We start from the raw sequence: 26,043 nt of genomic DNA, 5'->3' as shown, positions 1-26,043 counted from the left end.
GAGATACCACCTTACCACCTGTCAGAATGGCTAAATTAACAACTCAGGCAACAACAGATGTGGGCAAGGATGTGGAGAAAGAGGATCTCTTTTGCATTGTTGGTGGAAATGCAAGCTGGTGCAACCACTCTGGAAAACAGTTTGGACGTTCCTCAAGAAACTAAATAGAACTACCTTACGACCCAGCAATTGCACTACTAGGCGTTTACCCACGGGATATATGTGTGCTGTTTCGAAGGGACACATGCACCCAATGTTTATAGCAGCACTATCAACAATAGCCGAAGTGTGGAAAGAGCCCAAATGTCCATCAATGGATGAATGGCTAAAGAAGATGTGGTATATATACACACTGGAGTATTACTTGGCAATCAGAAAGAATGAAATCTTGCCATTTACAACTACGTGGATGGAACTGGAGGGTATTATGCTAAGTGAAATTAGTCAGAGGAAAACAAAAATCATATGACTTCACTCATATGAGGACTTTAAGAGACAAAACAGATGAACATAAGGGACGGGAAACAAAAATAATATAAAAACAGGGAGGGGGACAAAACAGAAGAGACTCATAAATATGGAGAACAAACAGAGGGTTACTGGAGGGGGTGTGGGAGGGGGGATGGGCTAAATGGGTAAGGGGCGCTAAGGCATCTACTCCTGAAATCATTGTTGCACTATATGCTTACTATTTTGGATGTAATTAAATAAAAAATAAAACAAGTTAAAAGAAGATTATAGAGATAAATAAGATTGCCAAAGAGAGTATGTAGCATAAAACAGAAAGGGACCAAAAACAAAACACTGGGAGTCACCATCATTTTAAGGAAAGCCAGGAAAATTTAAAAGGAAGTGAAAGAAGCAGAAAAACTTGTTCGGAAGAAAGGAAGAAAAGCTGGTGAGAGTAGAATCAGAGAGTGTAACAAAGGAGAGTCTTTTATTTGACATTTAGTTTTGATATAATTTTGAGCTTACAGAAATGTTGCAAGAATAATACAGAGTTAATATCTTTTATCCACATTGCACCGATGTTAACATTTTACTACATTTGCTTTAGCAAGTGGAGGTTATAAAGAAGGAGGTAGAGATCAACATGCAGAAGAATTATCTATTAGATTTGGCAATTGAAGTTTAGGTAGAGGTTACAAGAACAGTTCTAGTAGAGTAGTTGGGATTGAAGCAGGTTGTGATTAATTGTGATGTTGTAGAAAAGTTGAAATAGCCAAGCAGAAGCCCCTTTTCCCAGTAGCTTGATTTTAAAATGAAGGGGGAAGAAAAGTGATAGCCTGAGAATTGTGGTTGCCTCCCATGACTAACAGTCAAACCTTCCTCTCCCCTACTCATCTTTCCTAAAACAGTTTCTTCTCGGACTTTTCTCTATTTAGCATTTTATGTTTTGTGTTACATCTTTCATCATTTCATATCTTGATCATAAGACACACTCCCTTAGTCAAATAAGTTTACTTTGAAGTAATGAACCTTACTTTCTCACCCCCCCTTTTTTTTGGTTTGTTTCCATAATATCTATAAACAGAAGTAGCAGTGGTAGCAGCCGTCAAGAAAGTCCCTCAGTTCTGTCTTCTAAGGAAAATGAGAGGAAGCTTCATGGTGAAAAGATGGAGAGTTCTATTGATGAACAGGTTCAGACCGCTGCAGATGATTCTCTACGAAGTGACAGCGCACCCTCTCTTCCTGATGAGAAAGGTAACATTCCTTGCACGTGTGTGTGTAGTTATTTGTTTGGGGAAGCTTCCAGAGCCCTTGGAGATGTTTGTGGCTGAGCTAGTTGATATGCTTAGAACATGATAGCGCGCGTGTGTGTATGTGTGTGTGTGTGAGAGAATCTGATATTAAATGTATCCAGGTGAAGCGATTTCAAGGTTACATGTTATGTCAGTTACCCTTGCCAGTATTTTATTTTTTCATTTTATTTTATTTTATTTTATTTTATTTTATTTTATTTTAATGTTTATTTATTTTTGAAAGAGAGAGAGAAAGACAGAGTGCAAGCCGGGGAGGGGCAGAGAGAGAGGGAAACACAGAATCCAAAGCAGGTTCCAGGCTCTGAGCTGTCAGCACAGAGCCTGACACAGGCCTCAAACTCACGAACTGTGAGATTATGACCTGAGCCGAAGTACGATGCTTAACCGACTGAGCCACCCAGGCGCCCCCCGCTTGCCAGTATTTTAAACACGATTGTGTGTGCCAATACCATGCTGTCTTGATGATTACAGCTTTGTAGTAGAGAATAAGTCTGGGATTGTGATGCCTCCTCCTTTGGTCTTCTTCAATATTACTTTGGCTATTTGGGGTCTTTTGTGGTTCCATACAAATTTTAGGATTGCTTGCTCTAGCTTTGAGAAGAATGCTGGTGCAATTTTGGTTGGGATTGCATTGAATGTGTAGATAGCTTTGGGTAGTATTGACATTTTAACAATATTTATTCTACCAATCCATGAGTATGGAATATTTTTCCATTTCTTTATATCTTCTTCAAGTTCCTTCATAAGCTTTCTATAGTTTTCAGCATGCAGATCTTTTATATCTTTGGTTAGGTTTATTCCTAGGTATTTTATGATTCTTGGTGCAATTGTGAATGGGATCAGTTTCTTTATTTGTCTGTTGCTTCATTATTAGTGTATAAGAATGCAACTGATTTCTGTACATTGATTTTGTATCCTGTGACTTTGCTGAGTTCATGGATCAGTTCTAGTAGACTTTTGGTTAGTCTATCGGATTTTCCATGTATAATATCATGTCATCTGCAAAAAGTGAAAGTTTGACTTCATCTTTGCCAATTTTGATGCCTTTGATTTCCTTATGTTGTCTGATTGCTGATGCTAGAACTTCCAACACTATGTTAAACAACAGCAGTGGAATTTACCCAAGGGATACAGGAGTGCTGGTGCCTAGGGGCACTTGTACCCCAATGTTTATAGCAGCACTCTCAACAATAGCCAAATTATGGAAAGAGCCTAAATGTCCATCAACTGATGAATGGATAAAGAAATTGTGGTTTATATACACAATGGAATACTTCGTGGCAATGAGAAAGAATGAAATCTGGCCTTTTGTAGCAATGTGGATGGAATTGGAGAGTGTTACGCTAAGTGAGTAAGTCATACAGAGAAAGATAGATACCATATGTTTTCACTATGTGGAACCTGAGAAATTTAACAGAAGACCATGGGGGAGGGGAAGGAAAAAAAAAGAGTTAGAGAGGGAGGGAGCCAAACCATAAGAGATTCTTACAAACTGAGAACAAACTGAGGGTTGATGGGGGGTGGGAGGGAGGAGAGGGTGGGTGATGGGTATTGAGGAGGGCACCTGTTGAGATGAGCATTGGGTGTTGTATGGAAACCAATTTGACAATAAATTTCATATAAAAAAAGAAAACAAACACTAATGTGTGTCATAATCCTAAGGGGAGGCAAAGTAAATCTAGGACAGCATGCATGTGAATGGAAAATAGATATTAAAAAAAATTTCTTAATATCCTATTATCGATATATAATATAATCATAAAAACAGAATACATTATTAGAACTTTACATTTTAGATAATATAATAAGGATACAATTTCTTATAGATAATGATAATGTCAGATATAGTAACTAAATTAAAACTCATTAGTTACGTCTTCCTGGATCATAAACAAGAGGTGTATCCCTATCAAATCGTGGGTAGTAAACAACATAATGAAGAAAACAGAATTTGGCAACAGATGACACCTTTAAGGATCTTTTTTTTTAATGACTGGCTCTCAAGCAGTGTATTTGATTAATGGTCTAGAACTGTTGTCTTCAGAGCAGGATAGGCAAGGCAGTCTTGAGAGTACAAGAAGAAGGTTTTTCAATTTTGATTTTTCTCATCCCTTAAATTTTTTTTGGTAATTTTATAATGAATATAATTTATGCATAAGCAGTCTATAATTAATGGTTAACAATTAATGCAGATCTTGTTACCCAGAAGTACAAATACAATCTAGCTAATGAATATAGCTCTTATTACCCAGAAATGGGGTGCTGCTGTAACAAGTATCAAAAATGTGGAAGTGGCTTTAGAGCTGGGTAGTGATTAGAGGCAAGAAGAGTGTTGAGGTGCATGTGAGAATAAGCCCACGTTGCCTTGCAGAGACTATTGGCAGGAATATGGATGTTAAAAATGATTCTGATGAAGTCTGATGAAGATGGAAGTTAGGAATTTGGTATTGGAAACTGGCAGAAAAGCAGTCCTTGTTATAAACTGGCAAAGAACTTGGCTGAACCGTGTTCTAGCTTTTTGTGGAAAGCAAAAGTTAAAAGAGATGAACGTGGATAGTTAGCGGAGGGAATTTCTAAGTAAGGTGTTGAAGGCATGGCCTGGTTTCTCCTTACTGCTTATAGTAAAATGTGAGAGGAGAGATAAATTGAAGGAATTGTTAAAAAAGGAACCAGAACTTGAAGATTTGGAAAATTCTCAGACTGTCCCTATTGTGAAAAATGAGAAAGCATGTTCTGGAGAGAACACCAAGGATGTGACTGGATAATCACTCCGTAAAGAGATTACCCCTGGATTTAAGCAGCCATCTCAGCAGAAGCCAGGAATAGAGATGGGATTATCCGAGTAGAGAGACTGCCAGTTAGGACTAAAGAGCACAGAGATGGGATGAAATATACGAAGGCTTTCAGAGTTCTGGGATTCTACCAGATGAGACGGTAGAGCTAGGTTGTAAACATGCCTTTTCCTTTAAAACGAGGAAAGAATGACCCTGAGGGTGATTCAGAGATCAGCAGGGCAGCCATTGCCACCACAGGCCCAGGCCATACAACCCACATGGCAAGGCTGTCTCCTCATTGGTTTGAGTATGGGGCCACCTCTTTGGTTTCATTTGTCCAGGCTGCCCTTGCTCTCAGCCTCAGGAGCAAACTGTTTCCAGTGGCCGAGGAGATGCTTCTGCCCACAGAGGTAAGAAGGCAAGGCCACCCCAGTGGGCTTGAGGGCAGAGCATCTGGCCAAAGAGGGTCATTCTTGAGCCTTAAGATCTAATGGAATTTGCTCCACTGGAGTCTTGGACTAGCCTGAGACCCATCACCCTTCTCTCTCATTTATCCCTTTTGGAATGGGATTGTCTATTTTATGCCTTTCCCACCATTGTATTTTGGAAGCACATAACTGGGTCTTGTATCAAAGGTCCGCAACTAAAAAGGAATTTTACCTCAGGATGAATCATACCTTGAGTCTCATGGATGCCTGATTTAGATGATATTTAGATGAGACTTTAGACTTGTAGTTGGTGTTGGAATGGGTTAAGACTCTGAGGGCTCTTAGGATGGGTGAGTGTATTTTGAGTGCAAGAAGGAATTAATTTGGGGGAACCAGAGGATGGGATGTTATGGACTGAACTGTATCCTCTCAAAATTCATATGTTGAAGTTCTAACTTCCAATGTGACTTTATTTGAAGATAGGGCCTTTAAGGAAGTAATTAAAGTTAAGTGAGGTCAGAAGAGTGGGCACTTATGTTCTGGTAAGAAGAAGACCCCAGGCATGCACATGCACAGAGAAAAGGCCTTGTGAGGACACAGAAGGCATCAACCTGCAAGTTAAGAAGAACGGTTTTATCAGAAACCAAGCCAGTTGGCACCTTGATCTTGGATTCCACCCTCCAGAACTGTGAGGAAATAAATTTCTGTTGTTTGTTTAAGCCAGCAGTCTGTGGTGTTCTATTATAGTAATCCAAGCAGACTAATGTAATAGTATTAAATATCAAGAGACATGCTCATATTTTTATACTGATCGATGAATGTTTTTCAGAATGTTTTCGAAAATGTTTTATGGATTACTGAATTAAAGACTAACGAAATTCATTTTAGGATCAGACTTCATAATGACACCTTCCACATAAAGAGAGAAATAAAGGATAGAGGAAAACAATAAAGAGATTATTTGTTAAGTTCCTCCTGTAGGATGAATTTAACCCCTGCAAAATTTTATCTTAATAACAGTTGTTTGTGATTATAGTGGCGAAGACCGATTTATTTATTGAAAGTGTCCATGAGCCTCAGAAGGAGTAGATGTAACCATCTGTGACTTGTTTAATGTTGTTCTCAAGTGTTTGCCGTGGTTCCAGTACCTGTAAATGTAGAATTGTCAAGTGACTAATTTGAAATGTCTTGAACCATGACTTCTTGGTAGATTTAACTTGTTTAAACAATATAAAATTAAATTACTTGGACTTCTACTTCTGGCCACAATGGAGGAATAGGACCAGGTTTACCCTCCCTCCTAAAACAAGTATCAGACAAAACATGCGAAGTAAGTATTTTTACTTGAGTATCAGGCAGTGAATGCTGTCAATTCATGAGAGATGGAAAGCAGGTGAGAGGAGCACTGAGATTGTCTGGGCTTACTGCCTGAGGGGAGTCTCCCGGCTGCACAGCATGAAGCCCAGCAGCCTTTCTGAATTGAAGAAGTAGAGTTAGGAGTGTGGAGAGACTAAGGCAACTAGAATTCACAGGACAACCAAGATCCAAAGAAACTAAACCCTATTGAAAACCAGTATGTAGAAGAAAACAGGAGAAAATACAGGTCACCTTTTATTTGGCAGTGATTTCTTAGATACGACACCATAAGTACAATCCATGAGAGAAAAAATTGATATACTTTATCAAAATTAAAAAACTGCTCTGTGAAAGACACTGTTAAGAGAATTAAAAAGATAAGCCACAGACTGTTAGAAATATTTGTAAATCACATGTTGGATAAAGGACTTAACATCCAGACTTATATAAAGGACTCTTAAAACTCAACAACAAGAAAATCAACAACCCTATTAAGCAGTGTGCATAAGATCTGAACAGACACTTCATTGAAGAAACTCTACAAATGGCAAATAGACTTAGGAAAGGTATTCAATATCATGTGTCACCAGGGAGTGGAAAATTAAAATCACAACAAGAATGTACACATGCCTTTTAGAATGGTTAAAATCCAAAAACCTGACAACAAAATGGTGCAAGGATGCAGAGCAACAGGAACTTCAATTCATTGCTGGTGAGAATGCCAAATGGTATGGCTATTTTGTAAGACATTTTCACAGTATCTTATAGTGACCCAGCAATCAATATGCCTAGGCAAGCATATTGAAAACTTAGGTCCTCACAAGAGCCTATACACTAATGTTCATAGCACCATTTTTCATAATTGCTAACAATTGGAAGATGTCTTATGAGGAGAATAAGCAAACTGGTGTAACACTATTTAGCAATTAAAAGGAACAGGCAACATCATGAATGAATTTTAAGTGAAGCGAAAGAAGCAAGCCCCAAAAGGCTACATATCATATGATTCCATTTATATGACATTCTGGAATAGGCAAAACTTTAGGGATGGAAAACAGATTAATGGTTCCCAGGTGTTAGATAGAAGAGGAAGTGGTTAACTACAAAGAGGTTGCATGGGAGAACTTTCAGTGTGAAGCAAATGTCATATAAGGGATGTCCTGTATGGTTCTTTTATTTATTGACTGATACTGGGCATTTGTCAAAACCCTAGAGCTGTATGTACATCACAAAGAGCAAACTTTAGTGTGTGCATACTAAATACACACACATCAACCAGGATGTTGGGGGATCTAGGATGGAATGCAGTCTGTGACTAATGAATCTAACTTTATTAGAAATGTATAGCATGACCACATTGAAGAGAGTGGAAGGAAAAGGAGCTGACCTAAGTAAATTTGGAAAACGGAATTTTTGAGTAGAAATTGTAAGCCTATTAAATATAAAAGGAACAGTATATAAAGTATATTCTGATTGGTAAATGAGCTTTTCATAGGGGTACAAGTTCACAGTTCTTTACATATGTATTAGGATTGAACGAATAAGTAAATGGACGTTGGATGATGGTAGGGGTCAAGTTTCTTCATGCTGGAAAAGGATGTTAGATACACAAGAAAAGAAGACTAGAATGAATCCTGTGGTGCTGGACTCAGTAACATCAGTGTGAATCTGTCTTTAGATGGGTAGATAGATACAAGAACAATTTGTGTGTGTGTGTGTGTGTGAGAGAGAGAGAGAGAGAGAGAGAGAGAGAGAGAGAGAGAGAGATTATGTGTGTACACGGGCTAGTATACATGCATATATTACCTAGCTCTGTTCATTGACAGGGTGAAGAAACCATGACACTCTAGCAGTAACAAGAGTAACCAGTGCCCATAATTATGGTTTGTAGATATTGTCCAATAAAAGAAAGTAGAGCTCTTTGGAGAAATGAGACTGGTTCTAGGACTGGGCAGGGAAAATGCAAAATGAACCTGGAGCATCTTGTAGTACCAATAAGTAAGGGTGCCCAAAAACAGAAAGGAAGGGGAGTGCATGTCAGAGGCAAACAAGAACCAACCTAAAAAGAGCTGTTGTGTTTTAAGTTAAGCATGGAATTGATGAGTTCTAAAAAACTTTTAATTTGCATTTCTTTGCTAGCAATATTAAATGTTGTTTTTTTGTTTTTTTGTTTCTTTACTTAGTTTGGCCTTTTGTATTTTTGAAGGGTCTGATCATGACCATTTCTCATTTTTCTGTAGGAATCTTAGTAGTTTCCTAACTGGTTTGTAAGAGCTCTTTATATATAAAGTATATTACACTTTTGCCATATTTCTTGTACTAGTGTTTTTAGATAGTTTAGAGACTTTTTTCCTTGTTTGTAAGGTAAGTGAACTATTCCAGGCCTACAATTATTAGTGATCAGCTCTATGAATTTATGTTAGATCGTCCCATAAAGAGGCAGCAAGGGCTACTAAATTGAATACTTACTGAAAACTGTTACAATGATAAAATCCACTTGTTCTAAATTCTTTTAGATTCAACTTCTATTGCAACAGAATATTCACTGAAATTTGATGAATCTATGACAGAAGATGAAATAGAAGAAAAATCATTTCGATCTTTACTACCTTCTGAGAGCCATCGCAGATTTAACATGGAAAAGAAAAGAGGCCATCATGATGACTCTGATGATGAAACTTCTCCAGAAAAGACAACACTGTCTTCTGCTAAGGTATGCTTCAGTTTACCTGTGGAGATTACTTCATAAAGAGTTGTGGATGTGTTCTCTCGTAGATATGAGGGTACATTTTGTACTTGAATTCAGTTGTCATCTCCAGGAATGATTTTCCTAAGATAGCAATTTTATATTATACTTTTGCTATAGAATCTGGCTTTGCTTTCCTTACGAAGTACAACACAAGACTTATTATTCCTTGGAATGATATAGAAAGGCCTTCGAGGATCTGAGCCAGTGTTATGTCTCTAGCATTTCACTTGCTTTACTCTTACTTCATTCCATTTAAAAATTTATGTTTCTATCATTCTTCTTACTAAATCGTTAGCCTTGTGGGTAACAGGGACAATTCTTACCCTGCTTTATATCCCTGGGACAGTACCTGACTTACAGTAGTTGTTTGTTAAAATGTTATTGGTTGAATAAATTAGCAGATGAATGTTCTTCCCTCTTATGTGCCTTTTTTGAAGAATGTTCTCTGACATGGTCGGCAGCCTTTCTGTGTACATAGTTTATAAGTGCATGCCTCTTTTAACAGCGTTAATTAAGTTCCAGAGGCTTAGATGATGATAAACTTGAAATAAAATCTTCACTTTAGGAGCTGAGCATGCCATTCTCAGGAGGACAAGATAGTTTTTCTAAGTTTACGATGGAGATGGTTCGACAGTATATGAAAGAAGAGGAAATGAGGGCAGCTCACCAGTCTTCACTCCTGCGTCTCCGTGAGAAGGCCTTGAAGGAGAAAACTAAGGCTGAATTAGCCTGGTTAGAGCATCAGAAAAAGTAAGTTGTTTCAGTGAATATAGTTTTCACTTCCTAATTTCTTCTTTCATTAAAAGAAAGCGCTTTGATTTTAAAGATGTTTTTGTTTCCACATTTAATTTGATCAACCCAGTTTCTCAACCTAGAAATATGGCAGTCGTCCCTAAATCCTGTTGCTTTTGAGACCTCCTACTCATAACATTTTCTTTGCATTTCTCTTTTATCACTTGACTGATTGTTATTTTATACTGAATTCCTTTACTGTGTTGTAAACTCCTTAAAGCAATTTTATCTTTAAAGGACCCGGTCTAGTGTTTGTATATTTATATGTGCAGTAAAATATTTACTTGGTGGGATGGCCATTGCTGCGTACAGCAGTTGTTTTCCACATTTGAAAATGTTAAATTAGTTTAGAGACTTTGCAGTGATCAAGAATTCTTGACATTAGATTAGAAATTTAATCTACTCTTTGTCTCACTGTGAAATATTTGCAGACATCTACGAGACAAAGGAGAAGATGATAAAATGCCCCCACTTCGGAAGAAACAGCGTGGTTTGCTTTTAAGGTTGCAGCAAGAGAAGGTATGTCAGGAAAAACACTGTTTAAGAGAATTTACAGCAAGTTATGTTGTGGGATCTATTATTTTGCCTAATCTCTTTTTCTTATTATTACTTTAAGTGAGATTTAGTTGATACGTACCACCGTTTTGCCTATGCTACTATAATTACAGAAATTGCTTGGTAGTCTGCTGTGTTTCTCTTAAATTAGGATTGTGTGTCAGTGCTAACTTAATACAATGTAGAGTCAAACCTGCCTTCATTTGTTAAATAGTCTTCTGAAATGCATATTTTAAAAATTAAGATATTTGTTGAGTCTATTTGGACTGATTTTTTGGTCTGTATTTTCCCAAATAGACTTTTAAGACATACTCATTACAAATTGACTAATATTTTGGCCCAGTGAATTCAGAAACACCTAGGATTTGAATCCTGGAGAGGTAGCATGGTATAGTGGTTAAGAATTCAAGCTCCAGAGTCCGATTGCCTGGGTTAAAATTCCAAATCTACCAATTATTAGTTTCATAACCTTGGACAAGTTACCTAACTTTCTCTGTGCCTCCGTTTCCTTATTTATAAACTGAGGATAATAATGGTAACATACTTTGTAGGGTTGTTGGGAGGAATAAATTAATACAAATAATAAACTTACAACAACAGATCATGGCGCAGTGTAAGTGCCAATAAATGTTAACTGTTATTATCTGTGAAAAATGTGTTTCAGAGTGTCTGGTAAGTATTCAGTGGATTCTAGTTCTTTTCCCTTACTGACCTGTTGCAAGGTGCTAGCCACCATATTGGATCATCTGTGAACTTAATATTTAAGTTATATATTGGATTATTACTCAACTAGTTGCTTTTTTTTTAAGTTCACCCGGGAAACATCATTGATCATATGAACTTTAAAAATTTGATATTTTTTTAAAAAAAGAAGTTATGTCTTTTTAATACAGAAAAATTGGTGTCAGAATAACTTAAAATGCTTAGTTAAAATAAGGAAATAACTGTTTACAAGGTTACGGTAGCTTTCTGTTTATAAAGTAGAATAAAAGCTAGATTTCAAATATTTTCTCTCATTCTGTGGGGTTGTTTTCCCTTTTTTTTTTTTTTAAATGTTTGTTTATTTTTGAGACAGAGTGCACAAGCGGGGGAGGGGCAGAGAGGGGATGACAGGATCCAAAGCGGGCCCTATGCTGATAGCAGCCAGCCTGATGTGGGGCTTGAACTCACAAACTGCAAGATCATGACCTCGGCTGAAGTTGGATGCTCAGCCGACTAAACCACCGAAGCGCTCCTTCACTTACTTAATAGTGTGCTTTGGAGCCCACGTCTTTGGATTTTGATGAATCTAATGTTTTACTGCATGCCTGCTGATAGCACATTCAGTTTTTGTTAGTTTAAAAATCTACTTGTTTCACCTTCGTTTTTGAAAGATATTTTTACTAGGCATAGAATTATTTTCTTTCAGCACTTTAAAAGATATTGTCCATTGTCTACTAGTTTCTATTGTTTTTATGAAGAGGTCAGTTGTCTTAATGTTTTTTTTTTTTTAATTACTTTTTTGAGTTTATTTATTTATTTTGAAAGAGAGAGAAAAGAGGGAAGGGGCAGGGAGAGAGAGAGAGAAAGAGAGAATCCCAAGCAGGCTCCTCATTGTCAGCCCAGAGCCCAACACAGGGCTCGATACCCTGAACCGTGAAATCATGACCTGAGCTGAGATCAAGAGTCAGCCACTTAGCCAGATGAGCCACCCAGGCGCCCTGTCTTAATGTTTTTTTTAAAGACTGCTTTAAACATTTTTAAAAATTTGTCTTATATTTTTTCATTAGTTTTCCTAAGATGTGCTTAGGTGTGGTTTCTTTTCTCTTTATACTGTTTATGATTTGGTGAGCTTCTTGAATTTGTTGTTTGTTGTATTTCAGTTTTTGAAGATTACCTCTTCACATGTTGCTTCTGCTCCCCCTCTCTCCCTCATTCTCTTCAGTCTCCAAGTAGAAATATGTTACACCTTTTGACCATTTACCACATCTCTCTTCTACTCTGTTTTTTTATATCACCCTCTTTAGAAACAATAAAATAAAAAAACACTATGCTTCAATTTGGAAAGTTTCTATTGATCTGTCTTTGAATTCATTAGTTATATCTTCTGTCCTGTTATGTGTTCTGTTAAATCAGCTGATGAGTTCTTCATGTGATTTTTCTTACTTCTGTAACATCTATTTTCTTCTTTTTTTTAAATAGATTTTACCTTTTCATCAGTTTTTCTACATTTTCCCACATTTTTTTGAACACGTTATTCATAGTCATTTTAACTTTCTTGTCTGCTAACTAGATTTTGGACATATGTGCGTGTGTGTGTGTGTGTGTGTGTGTGTGTGTGTGCGCTACTGCTTTCTCTTTATATTTTCTATTATCATATGATTCTTTTTCTTTGCATGTCTAGTAAATTTTTATTCAATGCTGGAAAATGTGTAAGTAACTGCAAAGGCTCCTAATGATGTTATCTTCTCACAGAGAGGGCTTATTTTTCCCTCTGCCATGCAGTTAGAGTGCTCAACTATTCACCTTAATCCGTTCAGGGACTGAGCTGGGCTAGTGTTGGGTTGCAGAGTTAGCAGGCCTCAGTCTACTGGGCCTCTGCTTTTTCATTGACCCTAGGTTGTAACCCCTAGGCATCTCAGTGGAAAGTTAGGTAAACTTATTTTACCAGTATAAGAGACTGTGTTGAGAGGTTTCTGGCTCCTTAGTCTTCTGTCTATACTGCTTAAGAAAGGCAAATGCTTTGAAGGAGATACTGCATTCGAAGCCTCTTAAGTCTCTAGTTCTGTCACATCAGGTCTGTGTACCTGTGAGAGTGGTGACTGGTGTAACCGTTTTGAGAGCGGTTTCATTATATCTAGTTATATTGATAGCACATATAATCTAGGACTCAGCAGTTCTGTGTCTTGGTATAAATCCTAGAAATGCTTTCACATGTGTACAGAGGAAAATGGAAACAGCTTAATTTTTTCATGAAGAGAATGGATAAGATGAAGCATGTTCCTGCCAGAAAGTACAATACTGCAGGAAAACGAATGCATTACATCTCAGTAATGTTCAATAGAGATTTCTGAAATGACATTGATGTTCTATATCTGTGCTGTCTGATACAGTAGCTACTAGCCACGTGGAATTTTTAAGTATTTAAAACATGGCTAGTGCAACTGAGGAACTGAAATTTTAATATTATTTAATTTTAATTTAAATAGCTACATGTAACTGTGGCTACTATGTTGAATAGTGATAGCAGTAGATCTTTATCAAAAATCGTAATATTGGCTTTTATACAAAAGCAGGATGCAAAAGAATACATACAGTATGATACCATTCTTATAAATTTTTTAAGTCACGAATCAGAAATGTATGTTTTATGGACTCACTCCTGTACGTATGGACTCTTACATGTACAAAAGTACATATAAAAATGATAAATTCCTGGGGAGGGAATGGGAGAAGGGATTGGGGTGTTCAGTTTTATCTATAATGATATATTTTTGAAACAGAAAGATTTGAAACATATATGGGCAAACTTTTCAATCCCAGTGGTTGGTGTTTGAGTGACAAATTTTTCTACATATCATGTTTATAGTACTTCATAATGTTTTTTAAGTAAATGTGCAAAAAATACTCTGAACCAACTGTCTACTCCTGGAAAGTTGCCCTACAGAAATAAAAATACCAGCTTGGAAAGACGTATGTACTAAGTTATTTATTACAGTTGTATCAATTTTAGTATATGTGCTGCTGAAGTAAGCATATTAGGGTTGTATCAGTAAGAATTATTTTGACTGGTAGTGAGATGGCTATAACCAATTTGGCCACATATCTTTGTACAACTGTATCCAAAAAAGAGAGAACATATTTTCCTATGTTATGTTCTTTTTTTTTTTTTGAGATAAAATTCACATAGCTTAGAATAACCATTTTAAAGAGTATTTCACTTATACCATTAACCATTTTAAAGTGAGCAGTTTGCTTGTACAACCTTATGGCTTATTCTGAAAAGAAGAGCAAACCTTTTCCTCCAAGAACCGCCTCCAGACAGTTTCTTCGCTCTTCTAGATTTGGATTGGGTGAATTTATATATTAATTGGTTCAGAAACCCAGGCCTAACCTGTAATAGCAGTTTTTCAAAATGTACTCTATGGAACTCTCAGGTCCCTGATACCCTTTCATGGATCAAGGAGGTCAAAACTATTTTCCCAAAAGTGGGATATGAATTCACCCTTTCCATGTGTTGACATTTGTGCTAAGTGGTACAAAAACAACGGTGTAAATCTGCTAGTGCCTTAGCACAAATCAGGGCAGTGGCACCAAACTGTCTAGTAATCGTCATAGTTTTCACCGCCTCACGCTTGAAGCTAAAAAAAAAAAAAAAAAAAGCTAGTTTCACTGGAGTATGTCTTCAGTAGTAAAAATTGCTAATTTTACTCAGTGTTGACATTTGAGTACTCGTCATTTTCCATACTCTGTGTGACAAAAATAGGAAGCCCAGAAGTAAGCACTTTTGTTAGATACCAAAAGACAGTGATTAACTCAAGGAAAGGTATTTGTGTAGTTGTTTGAATTGCAAGCTAAACTAGCTACTTTTTTTTTTTTTTATGGAATATCATTTTTCCTTGAAAGAATTATTTAGAGGCAATCTGTTTATTCAGATTTGGGTATTTGACAGTCATTTTCTCAAAAATGAACAAAGTGTGCCTGTCACTTTAGAGAAAGTAGCAGTGACAGTATTTGTTGGCGATGACAAAATTCAGACTTTCAAGTAGAAGTCATTATTTTGGGGGCAACTGGGTGGCTCAGTCAGTGAAGTGTCCCACTTTGGCTCAGGTCATGATCTTGTAGTTTGTGAGTTCGAGCGCCACGTTGGGCTTTGGGCTGATAGCTCAGAGCCTAGAGTCTACTTCAGATTCTGTGTCTCCCTGTCTCTCTGCCCCTCCCTGTTCTCACTCTGCCTCTCTCTCAAAAATAAACAAACATTAAAAAAATTTTAAGAAAAAAAAGAAGTTATTATTTTGGACAATTTCTATCCACCACCTAATACTAAAGAACTTTTGAGATCTGTGGTGATAAGAAAGAATGTGATTTTTTGATACCGTATAATGAAATGCGTCAACATTAGGAAGATCTGCATAACTGATTGAACCGACATTTTCCAAATGACCAATGCATGATGTTAAAAAAAAAAAAAAAGCCAGACGATTAAAGAGATTTGGAGAAATCTAAATACTACTCTTCTCACAATTTTTTTTTTTTTTGGAAAATATAGTTATTTTCTTTAAAATGCATAGTGTTATTGTATGTTCACGAGAGAGCAAGAGTAAACAAGGGCAAGTAATGTCTTAGTATTATGAAGAGAGTTTGACCCTGAGAGTCCCCTGAAAGGACCTTGGGAACCCTCTAGAGTCCATGGACCTTAGTTCAAGAACTTCAGCTCCAGAGAAATCCGTACATGTGCCCAAGGAGACAGACAATGTAAGCCTCTTCATTGTAGCATTGTTGTAATAGTAAACAACAACTTTATCCAAACATAGAGGTAATGGACACATGAAATATTATATGCCTCCAGTGTTATGCAGCATTTAGGTATAAGTCAACACAGAGAGCTATCAAAAGTAATGACTAGCAAATAAAGCAAGATTGAAAATATGAATATGTGATATTATTTCTAAAATATTTAAAAACATAAACCAAACAATGTAATGTTTTTTGCAGGTAAGTGTAAATATTTGTGGAAGAATTTTAAAAGAATGTGTTGGAAGGACATATACCATGGTAGTGATTACCTGTAAGGACTTAGGGCAGAGGACATACACTGATTTTATCTGTAATGTTTTATTGCTTCACAAAATAAAGACTGTGATAAAATATGATAGAATATTAACAGTTATTAATATGAGATTTTAGAAATTAGATATTTTTATGCACTTTTCTACATGTTCAGTGTTTCCAAAAATCAAATATGATTAAAAGAAATTATAAATTGCAAATTATTCTTGTCTTTATTATGTGACAGGAACACAGATGAAAACACATTTATGATAAAACCATGACAGTCTCTTAAATTTTAACTATTATTAACAGTGAAGTGAATCACCTTTTGCCCACTTTTTAAATGGCCAACAGAAAACTTAATACCATGGTTGGAGAGTTTGGTGCAATGAAGTCTTAACTGTTTCTGGTGGCAATTTAAGTAGAGACAGTTCTTTTTTGAAAGCAATCTTTAAATGATTTTGAGGGCCGTAATATGATTCATCCTCTCTGACTTGTTTCTCCTACCCTTTGGAATCTCTCCATAAATCCATAGTATGAAACGGTTATGGCATGAAAGCATTCTTTGGGATGATAAAAAAAATTACAAGCGGCCCGAGTTTAGCAGTAGAATAATGGTTCCATTAACTACTTTATCTGTTATGCAACTATTAAACAAGTGTAAAGACCGAGTGGCACTATGGAAAAATGTGGAGGGTATCTTACGTTTAAAAGGGGGACAGGAGGGTGCCTGGGTGGCTCAGTCGGTTAAGCATCTGACTTTGGCTCAGGTCATGATCTCACAGTTCGTGAGTTTGAGCCCTGCGTTGGGCTGTGTGCTGACAGCTGAGAGCCTGGAGCTTGCTTTGGATTCTAGGTCTCCCTCTTTCTCTGCCCCTCCTTTGCTCATGCTCCATCTCTCTCTTTCTCTCTCTCTCTCTCTCCTCTCTTTCTCTTTCTCTCTCTCTCCCACAAATAAATATTTTAAAAAAATTAAAAGGAGGACAGGAAATTATTTGTCTGTTGTAGTAATAGTTATTTAAAATTAAGGGATAATGTTAAATTATTTTAGCATGATATGGGGTTATCTGACTCTTTTTTTTTCCTCCTTCACGATTTAAAATTTTTTCAATATTATTACTTTTATCTTGAAATACTGTATGTTTTTATTTTTGATATATGTGATGATTGGGCTTTCTTAAAATATTACTGTGGACTTGTGTCCTCCAAATCTCAATCCCTCTCCTAACTCTTTAAACCTTAGGCAGAAATTAAACGTCTTCAAGAAGCCAATAAGGCAGCTCGAAAGGAAAGACAACTAATTCTTAAACAGCAGGAGGAGATAGAGAGGATCCGACAGACCACCATGAAATTACAGGAGAAGCTGAAGTCAGCAGGAGAGAATAAATTGGTAAATTACATAAAATTACTATTTGTTTTCTGTCTCATGTTGCTTGCTAATAATCCCTAACCCTGCCTCAGTTTCTCATATGATGGACATGTTCCTTCTAGCACTGTGATACCATAAGGTACTGGAATAAAGTTCTATGTCTGTGCCCTTATATATAATGACAGTTTTAATTTTTTTCCCATGGAGTATTCAAGTTTTGAAAGGGACACATGGTTCATATAATAGTTGAAAAATGTTTTCCATTCATAAACTCAGTTTGAACAGAGTACCTTGCTTTTGCTTATCAATCCAAATATATTCCTCAGAATTAATGAGAGAGATTATTTTTGCTCATTTTACTTATGTTAGCTATCCTATGTTAATACAATGATACAGGAGTGAAAGGAGGTATTCAGACAAAAGCAAAATGTGGATCTATTCTGAGATACTGTGAGATGTCGATATAGTGTTGGAGAACCCAGACTTATAGCTGTATAAATAGTTATATATTTTATATATTTATATTTATATATATGTTTTATGTATATATAAACAGTTATATAGTTTATAAATAGTTAAATAAAGTCTCTCGTATTTTCTGCTTTGATTTTTAAAATACACCTTAAATTTTGAAACAATTTCAAATTTATAGAAAATTTCAAACACGGTACAAAGAACTCTGTCTTCCTGAGTTGAAAGTATGACAGTTCTCCAGCTGTCACAATAATGTGCTTTATATCAAAAGGTAAGTTCAGAATCGCATATTGCATTAAGTTCTCATGTCTATGTTGTCTCCTTAGTCTGGAAAAGTTCCTTGACTCTTATAACCTTCACACTTTGGAAGATCACATGCCAGTTATTTTGTAGCATGTTTCTCAACTTGGATTTGTCTGATACTTCCTCATAATTAGGTTCAGGTTGTGCATCTTTGGCTGGAATATCACAGACATGATGCTGTGTTCTCCTTGCATTCAGTTGGTGTCTGATATTGATTTATCCCATTACTGATGATGTTGACTTGACTTGATCACTTGATTAAGGTGGTGGCTATCAGACTCTACTAAAAAGTTACTTTCTTTCTCGTTATAGTTAATAAATACTTTGCATGAGTTATTTTTTAATTTTTATTAAATATATTTAAAAAATTTTTTTTAATGTTTATTTTTGAGAGAGAGAGAGACTCACACACAGAGTCTGAAGCAGGCTCCAGGCTCTGAGCTGTCAGCCCAGAGCCCGATGTGGGGCCTGAACTCAGAAACTGTGAGATCATTACCTGAGCCGAGGTTGGCACTCAACCAACTGAGCCACCCGGGCTCCCCTGCATGAGTTACTTTGAGACTACATAAATTCTTGTTTTTCATTAAACTTACTATTTTATTTATATCAATATGGACTGACAGATTCCTACTTTACTCAAAGATGAATCTGTTACTGTCATTTGTTTTGATGCTCACTTTGCCCCAAATCAGACTATTTCAAGTTTCTTTTCCAGTTTCTGTGTCCTTTTGACATGTCCCAGTCAGTCTTTGAGCACTTCCATGTTTCCTGCAACAAGATTTCTCCAGGTCATTTTGTACCTTCCGTGCCCCAGACTTGGAATCAGCTGTTTGTCCAAGGAGGAAAGTTCTTTAAAAACCAGTAGGCATGCTCATTGCTATTCAGGTTTTGGCCTCCTAAAAGCAAGAAATCTAGAGAATATATAGTTTTATGTAGATATAATAAAAATATACATTTTACATGTATATTTCTGTATGTACATATACATGTTATATATAATGTATATATACATATGTATACGTACATATATATATATATATATATATATATATACACACACACATATATATACATAATGAGTTCATGCTGATTCTTCAATTTCTAATCCAGCACCATAAGGTTCCCTTCTAGTTTTCTCTCTTCTGAAACTTCCTTCTCTGACAGACAGCTGGTTAACATTTTCCTTAATATAGATAATTATTTGATCATTCTTCTGTGTAACCCGTCTCCATAACCTCCACCCCTTTCCTCATGTGGATAGCCTTCTCGCCGCCCCTGGAATCTGACTCCCAAGTCAAGCTGTTCCCCCCCGCCCCCCATCTCCTTGCCCTTTCTCTGTTCTCTTCTTACCCTCTTTGCACTCTGTTCTCTGTGGGAATGCCACCTCACTCTGTTTGGGCTTGTGACATGCCACGTAGGACTGCTTACATGTGGACATCCGCATTGTTCCACTTGGGCTCGGACTTGGCACACAGGCCACCCTCCTGTGTTAGAGGCCCTCTTCATCTCGCTCCATTCAGCACACCTTATTCTGCTGTGTGTATTGTTCACAGAACAGAAACAGCCATGATTGTCCCTATTCATCTTCCTGAAAAGTTATGAACATAAATGAGTATTTGTGGGAAAGACTTACTTAAGCATATAAAGTTATTTTTTGTTCATGAGAAATAACGTATCAAGCTAATAGCTCTAGGGACGCCTGGACGGCTCAATCCGTTGAGCATCCGACTCTTGATTTTGGTTCAGGTCATGATCTCAGGGTTTGTGGGATCAAGTTCCTCGTTGAAATCTACACTCACAGCACAGAGGCTGCTTGGAATTCTCTCTCTTTCCCTCTCTCTCTGGCCCTCCCCCACTTGCTCATGCACTCTCTCTCTCTCTCTCTCTCTCTCCCCCTCTCAGAATAAATACACTTTTTTTAAAAAGCCCAATTGTTCTAAATCCTTTCATTGTAATTTTTAAGTTGAGAAAATACTGCTTTTTTCGTTAGAAATGAAAAGAAAAAAGATCCATCCCTCACTATTATTAAAATTAATTATGTGTTCCCTTCTTTCTTTTTTAAAAAAGTTTTTTAGTGTTTGTTTATTTTTGAGAGAGAGACAGAGTGTAAGTGGGGGAGAGGCAGAGAGAGAGGGAGGCACACAATCTGAAGCTCACACAATCTGAGCTGTCAGCACAGAGCCCGACACGGGCTTGAACTCACAAACTGCAAGATCATGACCTGAGCTGAAGTCGGACGCTCAACCGACTGAGCCACCCAGGCGCCCTGCTCTTCATTCTTTTGTCTGTACGTATAAATGTTACAGTGTCTGTAGTTTTGTATTTCTTTTGAGTGGTTCAATTTAAAAGAAATTAGGACAGGGGCGCCTAGGTGGCTCAGTTGGTTAAATGTCTGACTTCGGCTCAGGTCATGATCTTGCTGTTCATGGGTTTGAGCCCTGGGTCAGGCTCTGTGCTGACAGCTCAGAGCCTGGAGCCTGCTTCTGATTCTGTGTGTGTCTCTCTCTCAGCATTACCCACCCCCCCGCCCTCCCCTCCCTCCACCGCCCCACCCCATTCATGCTCTGTCTCTGTCTCTGTCAAAAATAAACATTAAAAAATTAAAAAATAAATAAATAAAAGAAATTAGGACAGGTACTAGTTTGCTAGCAACAGAAGATTTTGGATTTTTTTCACATCTTATAAGAAATTATTACACTTTGTGATTATAAATATATGTAAGATATACATAACAAAATCTGTATTTTAGCCATTTTCAAATATGTGATATAATCTTGTCTTTTAAGTAATTCCTTTATTTCTACTTTTTTATAAATATGATTTTGATAAACATAATTTTGAAATAACAGTGTTTAAGATCACTTTGAGATCTTAAATTCCAGTAAAATTGTAAAACTTTGCCCTCCTTTGTTTACAGGACTCTCATAGTGACGATGATACAAAGGATAATAAGGCAACCAGTCCTGGTCCAACTGACTTGGAGACCCGCAGTCCTTCCCCCATTTCAATCTCCAGCAGTGAAACTAGCAGCATTATGCAGAAACTGAAAAAAATGAGAAGCCGCATGGATGAAAAGTAATTCATTTTTATAAATATCTCCTGTTCACATTGAAAATGATAGCAACAAATATCTTTAATGTACTTCATTAGATTAGGTTGATAAAACATAATATTTTATGAATTCAGTAGCATTTTAGCAGAATTATTAAATCAACCTAGAAGTCAGTTGACTATAGATCTTATTATAAAACAAATTTTCTTGTTTTTAATACAGTCAGATTTCTTATTTTAAAAACCAGCATAGTGGGGCACCTGGGTGGCTCAGTCGGTTGAGCGTCCGACTTCGGCTCAGGTCATGATCTCGTGGTCTGTGAGTGTGAGCCCCGCGTCGGGCTCTGGGCTGACAGCTCAGAGCCTGGAGCCTGTTTCAGGTTCTGTGTCTCCCTCTCTCTCTGCCCCTCCCCTGCTCATGCTCCGTCTCTCTCTCTCTGTCAAAAATAAATAAACATTGAAAAAGAATATAAAAAAATAATAAAAACCAGCATAGTGATTGCACATATACCCATGACAATGTTTCCATCTTTCTTTCATTGAAAGCTAAAAGTAAGTGGGAAATTTATACTTCTTTGAAATCGGTGGATATTGTCTACTGACTTAGGGAAGCAGTTAATGGTGTATCCTGAGATCTCATGCTGTGGCTCGCTGACCACTCCGGGCTTAGGTCAGATAGAAATTTTAACCTGTGAGTAGGTGTGGATTGTTCAGTTGAAACCAGAAAAACTGAAATTCTCCTGGGATGTTGAATGCTTTGGCAGTCTACCATTCTTCTCAAACATTACTAAGTATTATTTTTTTAGAAGCTTTTTTAAAGAATGCTACCTCTACTTAAATGTAGCTCAGTTGTGTGTTGACATTGACCATATGAAGTTACATGTACGTGAGAGTCTACTCTTCTGGGTGTAATTAAATATGCGTGTCAAGTTGCTGTTTGTGGACTCTATCCTTGACTTTATAACCATTTCTTCCTTCTTTAAATACGAAAGACAGACCCATTAAAACGTTTGACCTTTATTTTATTTTGTTAACAGTTTGAACCACAGATTGAACTTAAGTTGTATTGATATCTTTTGTCAGTGTACCACACATCACCAAATTTAATAATGCTCTGTATTTATATGTGACATCAACCTATGAGTTAATTAGCTTTTGAATAGTCAGACAGTTGTAAATCAAACCTGATTACCATAGGTGTAGTGTTATATGTTGGCACCTATTGCTTAGTTAAATTGTATTTCATAACTTTAAAATACCTAAGTTGGTTATGAAGATAAGTTTAAAAAATAAATACAGATTTTTAAAATAAATAAAAAGAGGTGAAACCAAATATTTACAAATGTGTAAGTATTCCTTTTGGATAATTCCATGGGATAGACTAAATAAGGCTTTTTTAAAAATATAGGAATTTATTGAAATGTAGACTAAAGATGCTTTCTTTCTTTCTTTCCTAATAAAATTTCCCAAAGCCTGTATAGGCATACTGTTTTACTTCAGACATTTTTGAATTCAGAATTATCAGTCTCGTGAATTTTTATATTATAGCTGACCTGACATTTTATATATACCTCCAAATGTCTTTGGTAAATGTTGGAGGAAAGACAGCTTCAGGAATAATTTCTTCATTGATCCCTTGCTCATCTATATTAGTAAGATACTCATTGCTGGTCTTTATGAATAATATTCTGATAATTTTGATCACCTAGAAGAAGAAACTGCTAATCCTAGTCTGTTTATGAGATGAGTTAGTTCATGTAAGTGCTCATTTCAGATTTGGTTAAAGCTTTAAAAATTCTAAATAACAAATTCAAGGTTGAACTTATTGATTTTGTTCCAAGTTTTGTTAATTATTTTCTCAGAATCCAAAATATTAAACACATAGAAGTTTTGTATTATTGTTCTACCTTTGTCAATTGCTGCAGGAACCATTTGAGAAATTCAAAGAAATAGGCCTCGAAGGATTCAGTGACTTGATGTGTGTTTGAAGCAGTGCAGTTGTGTTTGTGGGTAGGATGAGGTAAGGACAGCGGTGGCAAAGGAATTAGTTTTAATGTTTAGTGATGGTGCCGAAATTTGAGGATGAACTGGAGTATTTTTCAAAAATAGCGATGCCCTATAAAGGAAGGTTATTGTTATGCAATGCTTTTTGATCTCTAGAACAAAATAATGTGAAAACTCGTTTTTATATACCATCCAGATCACCAGAACTTTATCATGAGATCTCTTTTAACAATATTGAGCCACCCAGGCACCCCAACAATATTGGAATGTCAGTAGAAATGCCATTAAATAGAATGAGTTCATTTTATAGCCAACAAAATCATTTGAGCCTTTGCTGCTCGGCACTATTATTTGTTCTGTAGATTTGCAAAGGCAGTCTCCCAAGAGATTACTATTTTATTGATATAAAACACCTGTCAAAAAGTATTCCTCCCTCAGTAAGTTTAGCTAACTATTGAGAAGAACTTTTTCACTATATACTGTTGCTTATTGTTAACCCTCTGAACTCTGATTCTATGACAGATATTTCTCTAAAGCAATCAAACTGTTCTCGGCTATCGTGAAAGATTTCCTTCTTTAATGTGTCATCGAGACAGCAATGCCTTTGTTAAAACTTGTATGTCTAATTTATGGCTTTTTCCGACCTTTTTATTGATCTGACATTAGGTAAATAATTTCCATTTCTCAGTGTAGTGAAAAGCAAAAGAAATTTAAGTTGTGAAAAAGATTTGTAATAATATATGTTTCAGGAGCCACAGAGTGAATAGCCCTCAGTCTTTTTGGTACTGTTGCAAGTGAAATCTGGGTTTTGGTTATCATTGTGAGGGGCATTGTTTATAATATAAGTGCATTGCCTGTAATCCTGAAACATATTCATGAAGAAAACACAATGCAGTTGACTTCTTCTGTTAATTTGCCAATTCCATTTCAGGGAAATTTTTTACTGAGCAAATAGAACAGAAAGAATGGGTTTATCTTCAAGTGTTAAAATAGGATACAGTGCATTTTCTCTTTCATTTAATAGCCACTATTCTTTTATATTATTTACTAAATATATACTTAGTCTTAGCAATTATTTATTGGGGAATGTATGAGTGTGCTAGGTCTGAGAGATACGAACGTAAATCAAACAGAAACCTTGACCTTAAAGAGTATATGGTCTAGGTGGAAAAAACAAATGTTGGTTCCTTTAGAGAAGTGTATATAAATTAATTGCTCAGAAATTCAGAGGAAGAAATTTCTACTGAAAAAATATATCAAAGCAATTTTCATGGGTGAGTGTTCTGAGTTAAGTATACTTTTGAATAAGTAAGTACTTTAATAGCATAAGAAGAAGCAAAAAATATCCCACCAACATATAGTTATATTTTGGTTTGATCATTGCAGACCAAGTTAGCATGGAAAAATGAAGTCAGAACTTCTGAAACATTCATTTTAAATATTTTAAAATATTCCCAGTTAGCTTAGAAACCATTAAAGGAGCAAATTAACTTACTTGGTTTTAAATAATCATAAAGTTAAACAGATAAATATTGTATGACATAGATGTGTCTAAAAATATTTGTGGTAGTGTCTGATAAATATTAAAATCTTCACCATTAATCTACTGAGTTAAAAAGTTAAGGATTTGCGGGGCACCTGGGTGGCTCAGTGGGTTAAGCGTCTGACTTCGGCTCAGGTCATGATCTCATGGTTTGTGAGTTTGAGCCCCATGTCGGGCTCTGTGCTGACAGCTCAGGGCCTGGAGCCTGCTTTAGATTGTGTGTCTCCCTCTCTCTCTGCCCCTCCCCTGTTCGCACTTTGTCTCTCTCTCTCTCTCTCAAAAATAAATAAACATTAATTTTTTAAAAAAAAATTAAAAAAAATAAAAAAAAATTAAGGATTTACAAGGGAAGACTTTTGATATTCCATTAAAGAAGACATTTTCATTAGAATTTTAAAAAGTGTGTTGGGGCGCCTGGGTGACTCGGTCCGTTAAGCGTCCGACTTCGGCTCAGGTCATGATCTCATGGTCCGTGAGTTCGAGCCCCGCGTCGGGCTCTGTGCTAACAGCTCAGAGCCTGGAGCCTGTTTCAGATTCTGTGTCTCCCTCTCTCTCTGCCCCTCCCCTGTTCATGCTCTGTCTCTCTCTGTCTCAAAAATAAATAAACGTTAAAAAAATAAAAAATTTTAAAAAAGTGTGTTAAATATCATTGCCTTAAATTAGAAATAGAATTTTCTTGGAGAAGGTTCTAGACTGAATGAATCCTGATAGTCTGATAATTTTCTTTACTTTCTAGGTTAGGAATAATATACCTGCATTTTGTTTATTTAAGTATATGCAAATTATTAGGCACTTTTAAGTAATAGAATAAATTTTGCTTAAGAAAAAATACAAGACTTCCTTTTCTTTTGTCAGTACTATCCATATCCTCATATTCCTCATATCATTAAAAATGCTTCCTCTCTCTCTGCCCCTCCCCTGTTCATGCTCTGTCTCTCTCTGTCTCAAAAATAAATAAATGTTTAAAAAAATAATAATAAAAAAATAAAAAAAAAGGGGGCGCCTGGGTGGCTCAGTCGGTTAAGCGTCCGACTTCAATTCAGGTCATGATCTTGCGGTCCGTGAGTTCGAGCCCCGCGTCAGGCTCTGGGCTGACAGCTCAGAGCCTGGAGCCTGCTTCCCATTCTGTGT

General features: G+C 36.4%; 1 protein-coding gene across 2 annotated transcripts in view; it reads left to right on the top strand.

Annotated features, from left to right (window-relative positions):
- The window catches only part of CEP350 (centrosomal protein 350), a 150,930-nt gene that overhangs the window by 79,637 nt on the left and 45,250 nt on the right, over positions 1-26,043 (top strand). For both annotated transcript variants that reach the window (XM_042976344.1, XM_042976343.1), the window contains exons 22-27: positions 1,535-1,704; positions 8,838-9,034; positions 9,636-9,820; positions 10,294-10,381; positions 17,412-17,558; positions 21,232-21,389. In XM_042976344.1, coding sequence (XP_042832278.1) covers positions 1,535-1,704; positions 8,838-9,034; positions 9,636-9,820; positions 10,294-10,381; positions 17,412-17,558; positions 21,232-21,389 — 945 coding nt within the window. The remainder of the gene's footprint in view (positions 1-1,534; positions 1,705-8,837; positions 9,035-9,635; positions 9,821-10,293; positions 10,382-17,411; positions 17,559-21,231; positions 21,390-26,043) is intronic.

Source organism: Panthera tigris, chromosome F3 (assembly GCF_018350195.1).
Source record: "Panthera tigris isolate Pti1 chromosome F3, P.tigris_Pti1_mat1.1, whole genome shotgun sequence".
NCBI lineage: Eukaryota > Metazoa > Chordata > Mammalia > Carnivora > Felidae > Panthera > Panthera tigris.
The sequence above is the reverse complement of the archived record's forward strand: the minus strand, read 5'-3'. Positions and strand labels throughout refer to the sequence as shown.